At 33.7% G+C, this 23,183-nt stretch overlaps 2 protein-coding genes across 5 annotated transcripts in view; one reads left to right on the top strand and one right to left on the bottom strand.

Annotated features, from left to right (window-relative positions):
• MILR1 (mast cell immunoglobulin like receptor 1) overlaps positions 1–23,183 on the bottom strand; it is a 234,616-nt gene that overhangs the window by 85,312 nt on the left and 126,121 nt on the right. The window lies entirely within an intron of this gene.
• Positions 1–23,183, top strand: part of SMURF2 (SMAD specific E3 ubiquitin protein ligase 2) — a 111,587-nt gene that overhangs the window by 49,636 nt on the left and 38,768 nt on the right. For 2 of the 3 annotated variants that reach the window (XM_081271479.1, XM_081271480.1), the window contains exons 2-7: positions 414–452; positions 7,439–7,547; positions 13,233–13,366; positions 16,080–16,145; positions 18,616–18,700; positions 21,077–21,160. In XM_081271479.1, the coding sequence (XP_081127605.1) occupies positions 414–452; positions 7,439–7,547; positions 13,233–13,366; positions 16,080–16,145; positions 18,616–18,700; positions 21,077–21,160 (517 nt within the window). The remainder of the gene's footprint in view (positions 1–413; positions 453–7,438; positions 7,548–13,232; positions 13,367–16,079; positions 16,146–18,615; positions 18,701–21,076; positions 21,161–23,183) is intronic. The other variant, XM_081271481.1, reaches the window with a different exon arrangement.

Genomic DNA, 23,183 nt, shown 5'->3' with positions numbered 1-23,183 from the left:
AATGTCTCATTTGTCTTGTGTATGATCCTCTTAAATGTAAAATTATTTTATCCTTAAAATAGACATGACAACCTGAATTTATGTATCTTTCCCTTAGAATTATTTTTCTCATTGCCATTGGATTTTTCTAATAGGTCTTGATGAAGATAGGAATTGGGTCTTGATTAAGAATATCAGATTTATACATTTCTTGCCCTCAGCTGTTACTGGTGATCATTGCTAAAGTTGCAACCATTGCTGTTCAGCTGTCTTTTGTTTGTTAGTCTTTAATGAAAGTTTGTGATCATATTTCATACAAGCACTGCAGTAAGGGTTTAATTATCCACTGTTGTTTTCAGTGTTTTAAAATGAAACAGTGCAATCTTACCATTTTATTTTAATTTTTCCCATGTATTTTTTTGTTTCCTTTACAGTACTCTGTGCAAAAAACTTGGTGAAAAAGGATTTTTTCCGTAAGTAAATTAACTTTAAATATAAATCTTGCATATCTTTTGTAAATTTTTTTAGATAATATTTTTAGAATTGCCTAGTTTAGGAATTTCTCTATTCAGAGATATACTTAGTGTTTTTTTTAGATTAAATTATTTATTTATTCTAATTTGTTATATATGACGGCAGAATGCAATTCATTTCATATTATGCATATAGAGCTCAATTTTTCAAGTCTCTGGTTGTACACAAAGTATTTTCACACCATTCGTGTCTTCACTCAAGTACTTAGGGTAATGATGTCTAACTAATTCCATGTCTTTCCTACCCCCATGTTTCCTCCCTTCCCCTCCCTCCCCTTTGCCCTATCCAAAGTTCCTCCATTCTTCCCATGCTCCCCCCCCCAACCTATTACCATTATAAGTCAGCATCCTCATATCAAATAAAATATTTGGCCTTTGTTTTTTTTGGGATTGCTTACTTCTCAGTATTATATTCTCCAACTCCATCCATTTACCTGAAAATGCCACGATTTTATTCTCCTTTAATGCTGAGTAATATTCCATTGAGTATATTCACCAGAGTTTCCCTATCCATACATTTACTGAAGGGCATCTGGGTTGGTTCCACAATTTAGCTATTGTGAATTGTGCTGCTATAAACACTGATGTGGCTGTATCCCTGTAGTATGTTGTTTTAAGTCCTTTGGATGTAAACTGAGGAGTGGGATAGCTGGATCAAATGGTGGTTCCATTCCCAGTTTTTCAAGGAATCTCCATACTGCTTTCCAGATTGGCTGCACCAATTTGCAGTCCCACCAGCAATGTATGAGTGTGCCTTTTCTCCCCATATCCTCACCAACACTTATTGTTGTTTTATACTCAGTGTTATTTTATGAATGCTTTGGTTCAAAGCCATTAAGCATCACATTTTTCTAGGGGATTTTGTGCTTTTTACCCTAATCCCTTTCCTTTTATTTACCCTTATGGATATTTATATGAGTGTGTGTATATGCAGATGTGTGTAATACATGTGAAAGTTGTGCATATTACTAGGTTTTTAGAAAATTTTTAAGAAAATATTTTTTGAATACTTTTTTCTTTTTTCACATTTTGTAGGAAATTTTACCAATAAATTTTAGAATTTAATGGGAGGTTAAAAAAAGTTATTGAGCCTTCTTAGAATTTACAGAGTTGTAGGAATGAAATATGTCACATTTGATTGTAGATTGTAGATGTGCTTATGTGTAGTGAATTGACTATGAATATGGCAAACAAGTGGTTGTAAAATTTTTTGTGGCTTTCTTTAGGGTTAAGTTTTGTGAGAGAGGATTGGGAAGTACCTTTTGTGTGTGAAAAATCTTACCCTTGTAATTTCATGCTTTACAATAGTTATTATTGAGTAAAAATGACACAATTTTTAGTAAAAATGTCTTATTCAACAGAATTTTATATGTAAAATATTTGAAATTAAAAACAGAAGCAATTCATTAGATTTTAAAATTTAAGGCCTATCACCCAGGAAAAACATGCTGTTTGTACAGATTTGGTATGGTATAATTTTCAGGTGTTTGAGTGTTTTTTTTTGTTTGTTTGTTTTTTAAAAAAGCTCTTGATATGTTTTTATTTTTTTTGGTACCAGGGATTGAAAACTGGGGTACTTAACCACTGAGTGACATCCCTGGCCATCTTTTTTATGTTTTTTATTTTGAGACAGGATCTCACTAAATTGCTGAGGCTGACTCTGAACTTGGGATCCTTCTTCCTCAGCCTCCTGAGCTGCTGGGATTACAGTCGTGCACCACTGTGTTTTAAAATTATACTTACTTTATTCCACATGGAATAAAATTCCTAGAGTAGAACCTGAATTAAGGTTTTAAAAATAACAATCTATAAAGTTACATCTTTTCATGTGCCTTTGTGTTTACATGGGAAAGCCATTTAATAGAATAATTTGAAACATAGGAAGAAAATCGCAAGCAGTCTTTAATTCGTATACCATGAGCTCTTGATCACACAAGATGTCACAGCAAGGGGAGAGCTCAGTGGCAATAGAACTCCCCGTCTCTCCTTGCTGCCACCAGTTTATAATTTATCATGCTGCAATCAATGATCCACTTCCTCCTTGATACTAATAACCTAATAACCAAGGTGAGCTTTTTTTCTTAACTTTCCTTAAGGTTGATCTGAGATAGGATTTATCCTAGTAAAACTGCAGAGCAGCAGATAGGATTAGATAGGCTGGTGATAAGGAGAAAAGGGATGAAGTGAGGGAGCACTCTTACAGCTACTTCTGTACCTTCTAGGACATCTGCTATGGCTTGAAGATAAAACCTTCAATGTTGTCTCTCAGCCTTCCTTTTCAGATTCATTTCCTTCCCCCATAATCCCAAGGCATGGCTTCTTCAATAAAATGTCCAGATAGTTTTCCTTGAAAATCTAGAGGAATCTTACTTCAATTCTTTGTAAGCCTCTGAGAATTGAGTGTAATCCTTTATGGGACCTTCCTTAAGTTGTAGTTGAAAGAAAGAAGGCTGTCTTCCTTATTCATTAGTGTAGGCAGTAAAAATGATAATTTTAAAAGTGTGAACCTGGGCCTGGGATTGTAGCTCAGTGGTAGAGTGCTTGCCTAGCATATGTGAGGCACTGGATTCAATCCTCAGCACCACATAAAAATAAATAATTAAATAAAACAAAGGTATTGTGTCCATTTATAGATTAAAAAAATAATAATTTAAGAAAAAAGAGTGAGATTTGCTATAGGGATAATAAGATCAGGGAAAACTGTGATTATTTTTAAAACTCAGAATGGGAGATACCTAATGGCGGGGGAAGGGAAACAGGAGAGCTTATCTTAGGCCTTCAGAAAGGAGTCAGCCAGGGGAGGAAATATCTTGCAGATTCACACTGACCATGGTTCTAGATCTCTGCTGTGATAGATTCACACCTGTACTTTGGGATATTTTTTACCTCTTTATAAGTTGAGACTTGTCCACATTAATTTCAGAGAAAATTGAGTTTGTAAATTTTAAAATTTGAGTATATGATTGATCAGAATGCAGTTATTATTTTTTAAAATTTTTTTTAGTTGTAGTTGGACACAGTATCTTTATTTATTTTTATGTGGTGCTGAGGATCGAACCCAGTGCCTTACACGTGCGAGGCGGGCGCTCTCTACCACTGAGCTTCAGCCCCAGCCCAGAATGCAGTTATTATTAATAGTAAAACATAGGTAAGTTTTGCTTGTGATTTAGTTTAAATTGTGTTCAATGAGAAAAGTAAATTTTACTATGGAAAATAACTATGGAGTGAGGAAATAGATAAATATTTTTTTACTATGTTGAAAAAAATTCTGCCATGTATTGTCTTTTGTAAAGTAATTTGCATGTGAGATACCAGTTGTTCTAAGGCATAATAACTGTTAATTACCTTGCTGGCAAAGTTTTGTTAACTCATATTTTGAAACTGTTTTCAAGATCATTGTCTCTTAAAAAAATACTTCCCCCTTCCCCCAAAATTTCAGCAGGAAAATTTTCAACCATGAGGAAACATGTAAATTCTACTGCTGTTAGTTTTATCATGTATCTATCCATATGTCCATTATCTATTTTCTTTAGAGATATTGTCTTTGTTTTCTCTCTCTCTCTCTCTCTCTCTCTCTCTCTCTCTCTCTCACCAGGGATTGAACCCAGGGGCGCTTAACCACTGAGCCACATCCAGTCCTTTTTTATTTTATTTAGAGACAGGGTTTTGCTGAGTTGCTTAGCATCTCATTTTTATTGAGGCTGGCTTTGAACTCCTATCCTCCTGCCTCAGCCTCTCAAGCTGCTGGGATTACAGGCGTGCATCACTGTGCCTGGCTATTTTTTTCTCTTTTTAATGCAACATTCAAAAAATATTTTTGTGTAAGATGATGTATTAAAATATTTTATAGAAGCCAAATCAAAGTCATTCAGAAGCAAGATGTATTCGTTAAATGTTTTCTTTTTGTCTTTATTCTATCAAAAATAAAGTTTTCTTTCTTTTGGAAAGAAATCCAATTTTAAGTTAAAATACTTATTTCAGGGCTGGAGGTGTACTCGGAGGTAGATTGCTTGCCTAGCATGTATGAGGCATTGGGTTTGACCCTCAGCACCATATAAAAATAAAAATAAATAGTCTTGCTTCTCTAGAACAACTGCACATACATATATATCATTATTCTTTCCATTCACTGAGTACATTTGTGTATTAAGGAGGTTCTTGAAATTATGGGGAGAACAGAAATTTTTAAAATACAGAAAACACTTTAGCCACTTTATATTTACCACTAGAGGTCTCACTAGTGTCAGAAAACTTGATCACTTTTGACCACATTAGAGTAAGTTTACTCTCAAATTTTTGTAGAATAACAATCAGGTTGAAACCCAGGTGTTTTTTTTTTTTTTTTTTTTTTTTTTTTTTTTTGTTTGTGTGTGTGTGTGTGTGTGTGTAGAGCTTATATTTTGGTTTGTTGTGTCATTTAACAAAAGAAAAACAAAGGCACCCGGGACTCAGACTTTTCTATTTCATTAAGGATCTGGATGCCACATCTGGAGGTTTGTGTGGAAATAGTTATTTCCCTTAATCCTTAATTCTCTAATTAATTAAATAACACCCAAAGGAAAAGCCAGAAATGTGATTTTTGTTTGCATTTGTTTCCATACATGCATACATTTATGTTTACTTAGTAGAATCAAGAGAACAAGTTAGAGTGGACTCTTCCCAGAAAATACTTAACTGCTATTGAAGGAAGAGGTAAAAATATTCTTCCATTAAACACTTTTACAAATGGTTAGGTATTACTGAAATAATATGAATAGGACTAAACTTTAAAAATAATATAATTAAATAGATTTAATATCCTAACTTAAGTTTCTTTAAAACTTAATGCTTAAAGTTTGGTTTTTCCCTTGTTTATTTGAAGGTGATAGATCATAGAATTGGAGAACTGGATAAAGTGATTTCTTTCTTTTTTGGGGGCAGGGGTGGGGTACTGAGATGAAACCCAGGAGTACTTAACCATTGAGCAACATCCCCAGCCCTTTTTAATATTTTATTTAGAGACAGGATCTTGCTGAGTTGCTAAATGCCTCTCTAAGTTGCTGAAGCTGGCTTTGAACTCAGGATTGTCTTGCCTCAGCCTCCTGAGCTTCTGGGATCACAGGTGTGAGCCACTGTGCCCAGCTTTGGATAACTGATATCTGTCTGTCTATGAATCTTGAAAAATTAGATCTTGACTTAAAAAATTACTGTAGATCTTGAGATGCAAAAATTTTCCAGTTATCAACACCTACTAGCATTTCTTCTAATGTTTTCAGCCTTTTTCATGAAGAAGTCTGCTCTCACTATATCTAAAATCTAAATTGTCATTTTTTTTTCTTAAATGTTTTTAGTTCCTCCTCTGATTTTCTTCTTTTTGTCGAAAGCACCACTGACTGTTTTTGTGGTGACATCTTTAACAGTAGTTTCTTATTAATAGAGTAGGTCTTTTAACTGTCATTTCCTTTCCCTTTTCATGTGATTTCCCTAATTCCAGGCTTCTCATCCTGCTGTAGGATTATACAACAACTTCCCAGAAATCTCTGGGCCTACGATCTTTCCTTTCCCTGGTCTACCCTGAATACTACTAACAGAAAAATATGACTGTATTTACAGCCATGCTCAAGAACTTGTAGCCTTGCTGATAAGCTAAATTATTCCAAACCTGTTTTCTGACTTTTAAGCTTCTCTTACTAGTTCAGTCTTATCTCTCCAAATAATACTTACTTTTAGCACAAATACCTTGTTTAGATTCCTCTAAGCCCTTTAAATATTATTGTACCCTCCTTGGCATTCTTTATTTTATTTTATTTTTTTTTCTCAGCCCATTTTAGGACTGATTTTTTTTTTTTAAAAGAGAGAGAGAGAGACAGAGAGAGAGAGAGAGAGAGAGACTTTTTTTAATAGTTTTCGGCGGACACAACATCTTTGTTTGTATGTGGTGCTGAGGATCGAACCCGGGCCGCACGCACGCCAGGCGAGCGCGCCACCACTTGAGCCACATCCCCAGCCCTGGCATTCTTTATTTACTATTTAAATAATAAAGCCCTATCACCCTTTATATACTATTTGAAGTTGAACTGTCCTCCTGGTTTCCTGAGCTCTTATTTGTTGTACTTATTGTTTAAACATGTGGTAAATGGGAAGTATAGTGGTTGAGAGAAAGTATTCGAAAGCCAGCCTGCATATGTATGGGTTTAAAATCTAAACTTCAGACTCTGAAGTTTAGCCCACTTATTACTGTGGGCTAGTTAACGAATCCTTTGGTGCTTCAGTTTCTTTATCAGTAAAATAGGGATAATAACAGTATCTACCTCATAGGGTTATTATGAGGATTAAGGATATATATAAAGCATTTAGAATATTACCTGATATAGTATTATAAGTGTTTGCTATTTTAATCAATACAGCCAAACACTTGTTTTTGTTATGTTTTATATCTCCATTATGACAGTAAGCTCCTTTATGGCAGATTTTACCCTTCTTGTTTAGTCTGTAATTGCTCATGGTTAGTTATCCAGTAAAATTTGTTGGTTAATTTGATTATCTGTAGCCCATGTTCTTATGTGAAAACCTATATTTAAAGAGCTCTTTAAATGAGCTACCAAGGGAGCCATTTGGAAAGGGTGAGCCATGAACCTTCCTGAGGTCAAAGGGCTGGTAATAGTCCTTGGAAACTTCCACATTATGAGGTAAACTCTATACTTTGGTACTTTAATTGAGAATGTTTTGAGGCAGGAACAAGAAAAAATATACTTTTGGTATTTGATGTGGAGGTGACTTTAAGTGGCTTAAAGTAGGCCACTTTCATTTGTAGCTGAATGTTAAACTTTTGAAAAAGAATGGAATAATCTTTTGTTTTGTAGCAAATGGTAATTTTTATGTAATTAATCTTTTATCTTACATGGTAAAATATTCTTTAAAACACTAATCTTCCTCTTTCTTCACAGGCCTTCCTGATCCATTTGCTAAAGTGGTGGTTGATGGATCTGGGCAATGCCATTCTACAGATACTGTGAAGAATACACTCGATCCAAAGTGGAATCAGCATTATGACCTGTAGGTTTAAATGATTAATTTGAAATAAAATACAGAATTAATATTATATGAAAAGAATCATAGAAAATTGTCTGAGTTAGAAAAGGTATAATTTGGTGTTCACAGGAAAGGTACAAAACCCAGTTCCTGGAAAGGTGCTTTAGCCTATTAATACCTGGTTTTGAAAGATGCAGTACCCCTAAAAAGCCTGTGAAGAATAAAATGGCCAGGTATAGTGGCCTATAATATTAGCTACTAGGGATACTGAGGCAGGAACATTGCAAGTTTGAGGTCAGCCTCAGTAATTTAGTGAGATGTTCAGCAACACAATGAGATCCTGTGTCAGAGTTTAAAAAAATAAATAAAAAGAATGGGGATATAGCTCACTGGTAAAGCATGCCTGGATTCAATCCCCAGTACCAACAAAAAAAAAAAAAAAAAAAAAAAAAAAAGGAAAACTGGCTCATAATATAGAACCTCCCCCATTTTCAATGAAATAAAAGTATTAATTCACTCTATGCCAATTAAAAGTATAGAACTAGGAATCAGAATTGCTTCTCTGGGTGTCTACTTTCTTTAAATTATATTTTAATCATAGTATATTCACCTTTTAAAAAAGGCACATGGTACTGTAAGGTTTTTAGTGGAAAACAGTATTCTCGGTCCCATTCTCATTCCCTATTCTCATTCTCAAACTAACTGCTTTAATGAGTTTGGATGTTTATTCTGATATTTCCTTCTATTTCAAAATATTTTATAGCATCTCCATTATTTTTTTTGTTTCTGGTTTTAGATTTTTATTTTTTAGAGAGAGAGAGAGAGAGAATTTTTTTTTTTAATATTTATTTTTCAGTTTTCGGTGGACACACATCTTTATTTTTTTATTTTATGTGGTTCTGAGGATCGAACCCAGCGCCCCCCACATGCCAGACAAGCGCATTACCGCTTGAGCCACATCCCCAGCCCTGGTTTTAGATGTTTTAAGATTTCCTACCTGAGAAGATGATTAAGCTTTTAAAACTAATACCACTCATCCCCACTCCAATAATGATACTCACTTGCCCCTTCCTTTCTCTTAGCTCTTTAGTATAGTTATATGAACCTTTGTAGTTAAATCATTGTTCTGTGATTACATGAATATGATTATGTAAATATTCAGAGCTGTATCACATGGTGTACAAGAATTATTTTTTCTGTCTTGACCACTTTTGTTTCTGAAGTTAATAGTTATCTCTGTCATTTGTCTTGTTTTCTGTCTCATTAATTAATTCCCAAATTCTGCTACGGAAGTAAACATCCTCACCATACATTCAATCCTATTAGATATTCCATTGGATTTTTCTTCTTGGAGACATCCTTCCAGGGCCCTCTGTCCTTTTACTCTAATCTGGTTTGGTAGTTCTCTAAGAATTGCCTTGCAGTTGTCCTGGGATTTGCCTTTATCGTTATGTCAGGAATTGCCTTGGTTTCTTCTAGCTCCAGTGACTTCCTGTGTTTTGCTTACTCCCCTGTTTTGGTGAAGTCTATCTTCCACTGTCATTTTGAGAGTGCAAAAATAGAAAAAATTTTTTGAGATATGATCTAATAATATATTTCGCCTTTTTACCTGATAGTTTGGGTATAGACTGTAAGGTCAGATATAACTTTTTTTTTTTTTTTAAGAGAGAGAGAGAGAATTTTAAAAAAATATTTAATTTTAGTTTTCGGCGGACACAACATCTTTGTTTGTATGTGGTGCTGAGGATCGAACCCGGGCCGCACACATGCCAGGCGAGCCTGCTACCGCTTGAGCCACATCCCCAGTCCCAGATATAACTTTTGTTCCAAATTTCAAATACATTACTCCATTATATTTAAGGTCTAGATTAGCATCAATAGAAATATGTGAGCCACAAGTGGTAATTCATCTGTAATTTTAAATTTTCCAGTAGCCATATTGAAAAACAAAAGCAGAAGAAATTAAGCATAATATATTTTATTTAATTTCAGTGTCTAAAATATCGACATTTTGACATACATTCAATATAAAATATTGAGCTATTATATCATATATTGTCTTTGAAATCAGAGGTTTATTTTCTTTCTACCTAACATCCCACTTCAGTTTGGTTTAACCACATTTGAAATATTCACTAATCCCATGTGGCTGGAACAGCATGGGTTTTGGATTAGTACAAGTTTAGATTATTGCTAATGGCATCCTAATTTTGGTCTTTTGTGATTATTGTGTTTTTTTTTTAACTTTTAGTTTTTAGTTAGACACAATATCATCTTTATTTTGTTTATTTATTTTTATGTGGTGCTGAGAATTGAACCAAGGGCCTTGCACATGCTAGGCGAGCGTTTTCATATGAAAAATTTCAGGGCATTTTCTCTATTCCTCTGTTGCTAATGCTTATTATTTTTCTTAAAAAATTATAGTGATCTTAGTGGGTATGAATTGATAACTTCATTGTGGTTTTAACTAACAATGTTGAGCTTTTTTTTTTTTTTTTTGGTATTGGCAATTGAACCCAGGGATACTTTACCACTGAGCTACATTCTTACATCACCAGCCCTTTTTATTTTTCATTTTGAGACAGGGTCTTGATGAGTTACATAGGGCCTTACTAAGTTGTGGAGGCTAGAGTTGAACTTGGGATTCTCCTGCCTCAGCATCCTAGATTGCTGGGATTACAGGTGTGTAGCCACTGTGCCCAACTGCAATATTGAGCAACTTTTCATGTACTTCTTAGATTCCTTTCTGTGTGTGTGTGCATGCGTGTGTGTGCTGGGGATTGAACCCAAGGCCTTGCACATATCAGGTAAGCACCTCACCAGTGAGCCACATCCCCAGCCCTAGATTTCATCTTGCTTGTTTCCAAGATACACCTTGAAAGGGAAAAGATCAGGGAAATGCTTAGAATCATTTTGAAAAATCTTTACCTTAAATTGGATAAGTTTACAAATTCTGATAATTATATTTTAGCCAAAAATCTTTAATGTAGACATCATATTTTGGTCTGTATGATAATGTTATGTTTTCATATAGAAGTATCCTTCATGACAGAATGTCCTGAGGCTTATTTATAAATCATATATTTTTTGAAGAAGTTTTAGTAGAACCTAATAGAAGCCTCTGTTTAACTTTCAGTTATAAAATGATTGACTTTTATGTGCTATATGTTATATTGAATGAAGTTTCCTTAAATTGAGAACAGATACTTCACTAGGTATAAAAAATTATTATAGTTCTGATTCATTTCTGGCTCAGAATATTTGGACAGAATGTTTGTGACATGTACACTTAAGCAATACAGTACAATTAATGATTTTTAGTAATTCATAGTTTGACTATTTTCCAGAAGGTCTGTAATTACCAAATGTGTATTGCAGCTTAATGTAGAGATTTCCAATCTTTTCACATCATAGTGTACATAAAACGTGTGGTGGTATGCATGCAGAAAAACCTAAATAGAATTTCTCAAAAGAAGAAACACAAATGGCCAACAAATATGTGAAAAAATGTTCAGCATCTTTAGCAATCAGGGAATGCAAATCAAGACTACACAAAAATTTCATCTTACTCCAATCAGAATGGCAATTATCAAGAACACATATAATAATAAATGCTTGTGAAGATGTGTTGAAAAAGATACACTGATACATTGTTGTTGAGACTCAAATTAGTACAGCTACTCTGGAAAACAGTGTGGAAATTCCTTAAAAACTAGAAATGGAACCACCATATGACCCAGCTATCCTCCTCCTTTGTATTTGTCCAAAAAAACTATAGTCAACATATTGCAGTGATACAGCCACTTCAGTGTTTATAGCAGCACAATTCACTATAGCCAAATTATGGAATCAGCCCAGATGCCTGTCAATAGATGAATGGATCAAGAAAATGTGATATATATACATAATGAAGTTTTACTCAGCCATAAAGAAGAATGAAATGTTGGCATTTGCTGGTAAATGAATAGAAATAGAGAATATCATGCTAAGTGAATTAAGCCTGACTCAGAAAATCAGGGAATGTATTCTCCTATATGTAGAAGCTAGAGCAAAATATGGGAAAGAAGGTTGGCCAGGGGAATTAGATATCATAAATGTATAGGGAAGATCAGTGGAGTAGAAGGTAGAGAATGAGGAGGGAGGAAGAGAAAGGGAAAGAAATATGGAATGAATTTAACAAAATTATGTTACATGCATATATAAAGGTAACAAAGGGCTTTTGTATATTTAGAAAGTACCAATCAAAATTAAATAAGCAGCTAAAGGAAGACCAGTAGAGTAGAGGAAGGAGAAAAGGGGAGGGAGAAGGAGAGGATCAGCCAGGGTGGGGAGAAATGGGGATTGAAATAAAATTCCTTGCATGCATGATTTTGTCAAAATGAACTCAACTACTATGTACAATGCCTTAATTTTAAAAAACTCCAAAACTTAAAAATTTTTTTTTTTTAAATTTCTGATACCTTTAAAATCCGTATTTCAGCATATGTACAGTTCAGGCCAGCTAGTTGGGAAACTGATTTAACATGCTTTTTTTTTTTTTTTTTTTTTTTTAATGTTTAGTTTGAGGTGATTTATTTGTTTAATGCTTGATCCTGGTTCTGGAATTTTGATGTAGCATGCAGTAGATACATACCAAGATATATGTTATAGATGTGTTGGAAAATTGGTGTTTGTGTCTTGATTGATATTTTAGTTCATATCTTTTCATTTGTAAGCATTGGAGGCCAAATTCAAATTGGCTTCATTTTAGAAAAGAAATGATTGGTTTGTATAATTAAGAACCCTGGGCGGACATTCTTTAGGTATAACTGGATCCAGGGACTCAAGTATGCCTTCCATGTTCTTATTTAAAGTTTTAGCCCTCATTTAAGTGATTTATACTTTTTATATAGTAAGTAATTTTTTTTAAACTAAATGATACTTTTATGATCAAGGTTGCTGGACCAAAAATTTGACATCTTAGAGTCTTGAAATGAAGTTAGTTTATACTGATATAATTATGTTATATGTTTTTGCATGGGTTGATTCCATGTTAACAATTGGCTGTGGTGGAGCTTTTATGTAATTGCAGACATATGCATAGACAAGAACAGTAACGCTTTTCCCTGCTCTGCTTGTCTGCAGGCAGTAAAGTGAAATCTACAAGAGTCCTGCTCCCTCAAGGCCTGCATACAGGGAAGAAGCAGGGGAAAAGCGTTACAAACAGCTTTTGTTCTACAACATTTAAAAATATAACAGGTAGGTCAGATTTTTGGTCTGTCAGCCTTGACAATGTCCCTTGAAAGTGAAGTAAGTCTCTGAGATGGTAGGTCATGTGATTGAACTATATTTTAAGAGTAACCAATAGAAGTACTTTTTAGGATTTTTGTTCTTAGAAAGAAATAATTGTTATAAACTCCCTTGTTACTAGACACTAGCTGCTAGAGCTTTTATTTTTTATTTTATTTTTTTAAACTAACCAGCATTGTTACCCATGCTGAGAGTAGCAGGTATGACAAGGATATATTAAAAATTATTTCTATATATTTTAAGATTTTTAAAAATTTAAATTCAGACCTGGAGATTGATTGAAATCAAAACAGATTTTGCATGACCTAGCTAGCCATACTTTGAAATATATTTGTAACTTCAGAATATAAAAAGGACAAAAGAAAAATTTTATACCCCTTGTAACTACCAAGTTACCTATGTTGCCATCTTATTTTTTAGGTATATTGGAAAGTCTGATTCAGTTACAATCAGTGTATGGAATCACAAGAAGATCCATAAAAAACAAGGTGCTGGATTTCTTGGTTGTGTTCGTCTTCTTTCCAATGCTATCAACCGCCTCAAAGACACTGGTTGTGAGTAGATACTAGTGATTTTTGAATTTAAAAATATGTTATTTATTATTATGTTATTTTAATTGTTACAATGATTTTAATTATATTATGTTATAGGGGTTCAGAAATCTAACTTCTGTATGTCTGAAACATTGGTGAAAATTCCTGGTCTGTATTTATTTTGTGAACTTCAGAAGGATGAAAAGAAAGGTGTTAAAAGTACATATGCCTTTTTAAATTTCTTAGCATCTTTTTCTGGTTTTGGTGGATCTGTGAGATGAAATTGAGTTTTTATTTAGGTGATTGGAGTGTTTTAGGTGGCAGTTAAGGGAGAATTTTTAGTAGATAAGATTGTTATATAAAACTGCTGAACAAAATTAAAAGTTAAAGATAAGACATTATTTTGAGTACAGCATAGTTGTATTAACTACTTAACTATAAATTAGGTTCAGTTTATCATCAGCCTGGCCTTTAGGAGATATACCAAAATCAAGATGTTAGAAGTTATATCCATAACAGATGGACAGATTGATTTTTAACAAGTGTAATTCATATAATTGACAAAGCTGAGAGTGGCATGTATGATAAAGATATATTAAAAATTACTTCTATATTTTTGTAATGTCTTCCCATTGGAACATAGATGGAAATATGTTTTTCTTTCTTTTTTTAATATTTATTTTTTGGTGTAGATGTACACAACACAATGTCTTTATTTTTATGTGGTGCTGAGGATCGAACCCAGGTCCCGCCCATGCTAGGTGAGCGCTCCACCGCTGAGCCACAATCCCAGCCCGGAAATATCTTTTTCAACAGATTTTTTTTGTTGTTGTTTCTACAAAATTCTTTTTTTATACAATATAAAAAAATATTGTTATTATCATGAAATTTTGGCCCAGATGCCTGTACTAATAAACTCATAAAATTTAACTAAGGAACTTAAGTTTAAGAAACAGTAAATATAGCATTGAATATATATTAAGAGATGAACTCTTTTAATGGACTGCAATACCACAGCCCAGATTTACAAATGTTCACCTGTTAAGAAAAAGGGAGAAAATAGAGCTAGAAATTCTGAATCACAGGAATTTAAAGGAATCTGAGAAATCCTTAAATTTCTGGGTTAACAGGGTGATGACCAACAGGAAAGAGAGGTTGGGTTTGGAAAAGGTCTACATGTAAAAACAAACATTTATTTCCCAATCCAGCAGGCAAACGTAAAACTTACAGATCAAATAAATGTCTGGCATTATCCCTTGTTCAGGTTACACAATGTTTATTAAACCTTGGTGATACAAAGATGAAAAAGGCATGGATCTTGTTGACTGAGAAGTAAAAGCAAAAGCCTCTGACAAAGGGTGTATGCCACATTGGAAGAACTGAATAGGAGAAGAGGGAACATGCTCTGCAGACATCCGCTGTATAGCCAACCCAGTAGCACCATTTATTTTGCAGAGGGAAAAAACATTTTGTGTTTTTGTCTGGATAGCCAGCAGTTGTAGTTTGGGGTACAGAATTTTCTTTGTGCTGCTTGTAAATGTTTTATAGCATTAATTTATTTGAGCTTTTTTATATGTAGTGATAGTATCAACTATTTTTTTTTTTAAAACTGGGATTGACCTCTGGGGCACTGACCACTGAGCCACACCACTGGCCTTGTTTTCCATTTTATTAGAGACAGGGCCTCACTGAGTTGCTTAGTGCCTTGCTAAATTGCAGAGATTGGCTTTGAACTCTTGATCCTCCTGCCTCTGCCTCCTAAGCCGCTGGGATTACAGGCGTGTGCCATGGGCTAGTATCAGCCATTTTTAAGCACCTGATGTGTAGTGTTCTTCCAGATTGAATTGGAGGATACAAAGACTAAGATATGGTCTCCTCCTTTTACCAATTCATGATTATTGAAGAAGCAAGTTTTAAAATGCTATATGTGTTATAATTAAAGTAAAACCAGCATGCTAATGGGTGACATTGTTCCTTAGAGGGCCAGGTCAAAGTTGTATTTGTTTTACAATTGAGGCACTGAAGAGAATAAATTTGTTGCCCCTAAATGATTAGTGGCAGAACTAAATCAAACTCAGATCTTAAGTTTTCCTTTGGCTTCTTATTAATATTTATTGTGTGTATGTGTCATTTGGAATGGTTGCATAAAAATAATAATAATGTCATCTAACATTTAATGAACACTTACATGTCAGATATTGTACTGAGATTTGTAATTATCTCATTTAATCCTTAAAAAATCTAAGGTAAGGGGCTGGGGTTATGGTTCAGAGGTAGAGTGCTCGCCTTGCACATGCAAGGCCCTGGGTTCCATCCTCAGCACCACATAAAAATAAATAAATAAATAAAGTTATAAAAAAAAATGTAAGGCAAGTTTTATCATATATGAGAAAACCAAGGCTCAGGTTGTTTAAGACCAACAGCTATTAAGATGTAAGCCACAACTAAAACTGAAGTAGTTTGAAAGCTTTGGAAAGAAAAAACTACCTATTGATAATGTAATACACCACTGTTGTTGTAATTTTTGAAGTCCTAATTACCAACACTTGTTGAGATATTTATACTAATTATATATACAGCTAAGAGTATTTTAAAATTTGTTTTATAATTAAAACATGATTAATTCCTTAAGTGATCTGATTTCTAATGGATTATGTAAATTGTCACTTAATAGATGTTAGAATTAATTACCGGTTAATTACAATTTTTTCTTGTTGTTGTTGATTTGAAATAGATCAGAGGTTGGATCTGTGCAAACTTGGGCCAAATGACAATGATACAGTTAGAGGACAGATAGTAGGTAAGTGTACAATTTAAATTTATGTGAATTTTGACCTCATTCAGAATATAATAATTCAAATATATAATTCAAAATATAATAAATTCTAATTCAAAATATAATAAATACAGCTTCACTGTATTGGCATTAATTAAAGATGAGTCATGAAAAATGCTACAGTATATACAGAATTCAGGTTAACTTAATTTTTAAAAATCTTAATATAAAAAAAATTTGTAGTTTCTAGTGTTGTTATTTTGTTTCTTTAAGCCAGGAATTCTTTCAAAGTACTCAAATATGGTAGAGCACTGAGGTAAACTTGGGAGATGGTTATTAAAGTTTTCTGAAAATTCTTGAACTAGTTTTGGAGTAAGAGTAAGAATAGAATATTGAACTTTTTAAATTTAATGCTTTGTTTAATGTTGAATGCTTTACAGTTTTGAAAATGGTGCTAAAAAAATAGAATGAACAATAGCAGTGTAACACTAAATGGAGATGAGGGTGAAATTCCACCTGAGTCATAAGGCACTCAGTTAGAAATGGGCTAATAGACTGTCTTAAATTGACTTAGAGAAAAAGGCTTTATACAATATTTCTGGAGACTTTTCTTAAAAATTTGTATACTGAACACCTGTTGCGGAGCTGCCTCCTTGGCCTCCCTGGAGAAGGCACAAGCACACAAAGCACCAGAAGACAAGACCCAAGCACTGATGTGCAGGAAGCCCTATGTGCAGGAAGTACTGGAGGAGTTTCAGTGGGCATGGGGCTAATCCTTGATGCAATCACATGGAAACCATATGAAATAGAAGGAGGCTACTTAATATGAAGTTGTAAACCTGCAGAGTTTAATAAATTGACTGCAAGTTAAAAAAACACAACAAAAAAAAAAAGAATTGGTATGCTGAGATTTGATGAAGATGCACGGTGTAGTAGGACACTGAGGAAGGCACTTTTGAAGCTTCTTTAATTAAAAGAAGAAAATACAATTGTAATCTTACACTTCTTGATAAAGCAGAATTTAGACTAAACTGATTTTATTATCAGTCTGCCAGAAAGGTTTTAGTTCCTGAGTATTTGGAAGACTTCATTTTACAAGGCAATGCATTAGTTTCATAGTTGGGGAACTGCCAACTATGTATGTAGCCACATAACAAAGCTCTTTTGGGGTTTATCCCAGGGAAGTATTTGCATTACAGAATTATTGACAATGCCTGTCATTCTTTAATTGAGAAAGGTGTAAAAAACATGTCAAAAATAAATCCTGGTGGCTGGGGATGTGGCTCAAGCGGTAACACGCTCACCTGGCATGTGCGGGGCGCTGGGTTTGATCCTCAGCACCACATACAAATAAAGAGATGTTGTGTCCGCCAAAAACTGAAAAAAAAAATTTTTTTTTTTTAATTCTCTTTAAAAAAAAAAATCCTGGCATACAGTCCTTTTACATGCAATAGCTTCTACTGTATTTGATTTGATGTTAGGTAATGCTTGCCAACTAATATCTAGGAGTAACAAAATCATTTTACTGGGTATAAATTTACATATATAAAAATAGGATACTTTGTTTTATATTAGAAATACTGGAGTATACTACATAGAAAATAAATGTTTTAATCCCCCACTCTGCCCCCTAGTACTGGGGATTGAACCTAGGAGTCCTCTACCTCTTGGCTACATCCTTATCTTTTTGAGACTGGGTCTCATTAAGTTGCCCTAGCAGATCTTGAATTTGAAATTCTCCTGCTTCAATCTCCCCAGTAGCTGAGATTATGTGAAAATAAACTACAGATTTTACTAAGGTATTAAAAAAAGCTAAGCCAGATGCCTTCTAAAGATAGATATTTTAGATTGTAATAGTTCTTTCTATGAATCTTAGTAATGTTTCTGTTGTTTAATAGTAAGGCATCAAACGTTTTACTGTGTGTGTGTGTGTGTGTGTCTGAGTCTGTGTCTCTCTCTCTCTTTCAACCTTAGGTTGGTAAGTATTTTGTCCAAGGTTTCAGTGCCAAGCTAGTTGATAGAGACCACTCTTCAGTTCATATGTCCTGTTTATAGTGATGGTATTACAATGCACTAGTGTAATAGGATGACATATTGTTAAAACTCACAGAGTGTAAGGACTGGCTTATTGCCAAATTTGGGGTATTTTTAAAAGATGGTCAGATTATCAAGAATTTAACCCAAATGAATGTGAGCTTTTCTAACCTCTTTATACATGAGTATACCATTAATGTGTTGTGTCTCTTAAGTTCAATAGTGACCTTGGATTGCCCCATTACAATAAATTAGACTTTTCTCCAAGAACATGAGAAAGTGTAGAAAACCTTAATATTTTTTAACATTACTCTTAAAGAGCAAAACTATGTGAAAATAAACTACAGATTTTACTAAGGTATTAAAAAAAGCTAAGCCAGATGCCTTCTAAAGATAAGATATTTTAGATTGTAATAGTTCTTTCTATGAATCTTAGTAATGTTTCTGTTGTTTACAATAGTAAGTCTTCAGTCCAGAGACCGAATAGGCACAGGAGGACAAGTTGTGGACTGCAGTCGTTTGTTTGATAATGATTTACCAGATGGGTAAGCTAATATCACTAAAATCATTAGAGAAATATATAAAGATTATCTGTAAAATAATAAAAAAGTTGATGTTTACTATATGCTTTAGAAATTTGCTTGATCAATTTCATAATGAAGGTTTTCTTTCTAATTGGAAAATTAGAAGGATCTTGTCATAACAAATTTATAAAATAGGCTATGAGTTTGGTCTGTTAAATTTGATTTTTTTATAAAAAAAGTTTTGACAAAGAAGCAAGTGAAAATATTTTGCTAAATATAACTCTTCTACACATATTATCTATTAAAAGAAAAACTTTTTTTGCTTGATTAAATTATTCCAAAGAGACCATGTAGGTACTAGATTTGAAACATTGCTCTATTTAGAGGGTTGGAAAAGATAATTTGGGTAATAGTAATTATGACAAAGTACCATTTATTGAACATGTATGGATCAAATACTGTTATAAACACTTTATAAACATTACATCATTTAATTCTTAAAACATCTTGGAAGGTAGTGTAGAACATACAATTCTGGTGTTTGATCACTTGGGTTCCAGTCCTTACTCTTCTGTTTATTGGCTTTATGACCTTAATTGATTTATTTAACTTCTGTAAGCTTCAGTTTATATTTATTTACTTATTTATTAAGAAGGATGATTGATAATATAAATTGTTGAGAAAATTAAATGAAATCATTTACTTAAAGCACTTTAGTATCTTGCATATAGTATTTAATTTTAGCTACTATTGTTTCTGTTATTACTATTATTGCCACTCTTTCATTTTACATATAAAAAAACTGAGGCTCAGAGAAGTAAAGTAACTTGTCTAAGCTCACATAGTAAGTGGCAGAGCTGGAGCACATACCTAAATTTTAATTCCTAAGCTCTTGATCTTTATCACTACTCTTTATCTTTTTTAAAAAAATATTTTTAGTTGTAGATGCACACAACACCTTTATTTTATATATTCATTTTTTATGTTGTGCTGAGGATCTAACCCAGTGTCTCACAGGTGCTAGGCGAGCGCTCTGCCACTGAGCCCCAGCCCTATCACTACTCTTTATCTTTGATACTAATTTTGTCTTTAATTTTTTTTAACTTTCAAAGTATTTTTAGTTAACTTTAAAGAAGTGTAATTTACATACAATAAATTGGATCCATTTGAGCATATAATTGGTTTTGTTTCAATTCAAATTATTCTTGATGGATTTTTTTTTCTACCTGGGATTAAACTCGGGGACATTCAACCACTGAGCTACTTTGTTGTTCCCCAGCCCTTTGTTATATTTTATTTAGAGATAGGGTCTTGCTGAGTTGCTTAGTGCCTCACTGAGTTGCTGAGGCTGGCTTTACACTTGCTATCCTCCTGCCTCAGCCTCCCTAGCTGCTGGGATTATAGGCGTGTTCCATCTCACCCAGCTTTTGACAGAAATGTTTACATCTAAGCTGTGGTATTTGCTCAATTTATTTAAACTATTAAAAATTGCTATAATTAACTCTGTTTATAGACCACTTCAGCTTTTTGATGTCTGTTAAGTCTTTCCTGGATGTGAGGTAGAATATGATACTTTTGAAGGGGAGGTTTAGATTGAAATAATTAATTAATATTGAGAGATTATAGCAATATGGGCTCATTAGTCTAACTTGCCCATGACTATTGTACTATGGTGGGGGGAGGAACCCCCTAGCATCTTTTTCATATTCTGCTAAAAAGTTAATCTCCCCAAAACTCTGCTAATATTTTAATATTTTGGTGAAAATATTACATATCTGTAGTCCTTTGCCTTTTTCATTATATGATTTGCAATAAAAAGTTGAGGGATAAGTGGCATTCTTGATTTTTTAAAAGTTAGTTTGGTAGAGTGCTTGACTCACATGCACAAGGCCCTAGGTTCAACCCCCAGCACCATCCAAAAAAAAAAAAAATTAGTTTGGATAGACAGATTGCTTTGAAAGCTTTTTAAATATATGCTTTTTGAAATTTTACTTTAAAAAATTGAGAGTGATTTTTCTTTTTAGGCCACCTGTATTCCAATGCTTAGTTTTGTGCTTACTAGCTACATTAATTTATGGTTAAACATATTTTTAATAGTGCCATTTTTCACGAAATTAGTATAATTTGAGTGTTACATCATTGAAAATTCTCACTGTAGCTGATGGAAAGATATTTGTCACATCTCAGTGTAAATATTTTAGAAGCTCAGCATTTCATAAAATATATCATGTAGTTCTAAAGTAAATTGAAAAAAAAATCTTTATTCTGTGATTTGATCCTTCCACTTGGTCTGATTTGTGATAGTAGATAACCTTTGTGATCACGGTGAAAATCTTCAGTGTCCTAGTTTCCTATTAAATCCTATTAATGCCTTATCTTTCAATATTTTTATTTAAGCTGGGAAGAAAGGCGAACTGCCTCTGGAAGAATTCAGTATCTTAACCACATAACAAGAACTACACAATGGGAACGCCCAACACGGTAAGAACATATAGGTATTTCTGATAGTTTTTGCTAGTCACTTTCTTGAACTTCCTTTCTTTTTATCTCTCATCTTTACTAGATTGTTTTCGTAGATTTTAGAGCAGATATTTGCTATCATTTTTAAAAAGTAATCATTGGGGCTGGGGTTGTGGCTCAGTGGTGGTGTGCTTGCCTTGCATGCATGGGGCACTGGGTTCGATCCTCAGTACCACATAAATTGATAAAGTGAAGGTATTGTGTCCATCTACAACTAAAAAAAAAAAAAAAGTAATCATCAACAGCTGGGTGCAGTGGTACACGCCTATAATCCCAGCAGCTTGTGAGACCGAGGCAGGAGGATCTTGAGTTCAAAGCCAGTCTCAGCATTGCGGCCCTAAGCAACTCATGGAGACAGTCTATAATATAAAAAAAGAGCTGGGTTCTGGATCTGTGGGTAAACACCCCTGGGTTCAATCCCTGGTACCCACCCCCCAAGTAGTAATAATCATCAAGAAAGATTGTTTGACAGGTCATCCTGGTATTGGAGCGCCAGGGCCTGTGGTATTATTTAATAAACATTAATTGATCTGGGCATGGTGGTCTATGCCTATAATCCCAGCGACTCAGGAGGCTGGGGCAGGAGGATTACAGGTTGAGGCCAGCCTCAGCAAATAAGCAAGGCTCTAAACAACTTAGTGAGACCCTGACTCAAAAAATAAAAAAGACTAGAGATGTGGCTCAGTGGTAAAGTATCTCTGGGTTCAATTCCCCAGTACCAATATATATCTTTATTAATTGAATCACTTGGATAAATTGAATAATCATTTTATTTCTGGGTATCTGTGGGGTTTTTTTTTTGAGCTTGTGGTTACATCTGTTATTGAATGGTCATTATAAAATATGTGTACAGGGTCTCTATTCTTTCAGTCACATAAAGAGATCATATTATATCAAGTCCAAGTAAGGTCTGTGATCAAGATAAGAACACTATGGAGGGGCACCTACCTTAGAGTGGGTGATGAGGAACTGGTTGAAGTTGCAAAGGAAAACTATGAAGGAGGTGACTCTGAATTAAACCTTGAAGAATGGTAGACTATATATAGTCCCTTTTTTATGGAGCTTAATTTATAAAGACATCAGGGTGCAAGCTCATTTTTGAGAACTATAAAGACATGCTTTTAAAGTAACTGAAAATGAATAGAGTAAGTGACTTAGTTCTCCTTGCCCACTTTAAAAAAAAAATATTTTTAGTTGTAGGTGGACATAATATCTTCATTTATTTATTTTTATGTGGCGCTAAGGATTGACCCCAGTGCCTCACATGTGCAAGGCAAGCACTCTATCACTGAGCCACAACACTAGCCCACCTTTTCCTCTTTTTTTAAAAAATTTATTTCTTACATACATGACAGTAGTGGAGTGCATTACATTCATAATTATCCATTCACCTTTTCCTCTTTTAAAAAGCAAAATCAAAGCTTATTTGTCATCTCTGTTCAGTGTTTTGTTTGCTTTTTTTCTTCTACTGGGCAGGACTGGCACCAGAAATAGATTATCGAATGCTTCTCATAAGCTTTACCTCTTTTACTTATTGGGAATTAATTGATTAGCTCATTGGAATCATAAAATTTCTCTATCACATTGTAATTGTCAAGTAAAGCTTAGTTTATGTTGCCATTTTTAAAGATGTTGCATTTGTAGCATAAACTGTCAAGGATTTTATTGAAGTTGAAAAACATTTATTATAAATGAGCATAAGTGAATGGGTATGTGTGTCAGTGTTTGAATGAAGCCTATTTCCTTCTAATTCATTAAGTTGATAGAATTAATTTCCACATGTATAAAATTGGTTCTTATAAATGTTATTGTAAAAATGAATTCTTGAATATTTTGTTTTGGAAGACTTCCAATAAGTCTGAAAGCTCCTTGATAGAGACAAATAGCTTCTTTCCTTTATTCATTCAATAGGTATTTATTGAGCTACTTGTACTAACACAACAAGCACTAGGTGATAGTAGGGAATAAAATTAGCAGACTTCCC

This window comes from Spermophilus citellus, assembly GCF_964194105.1.
Source record: "Spermophilus citellus genome assembly, chromosome: 17".
In the NCBI taxonomy this organism is placed as follows: domain Eukaryota; kingdom Metazoa; phylum Chordata; class Mammalia; order Rodentia; family Sciuridae; genus Spermophilus; species Spermophilus citellus.
The sequence above is the reverse complement of the archived record's forward strand: the minus strand, read 5'-3'. Positions and strand labels throughout refer to the sequence as shown.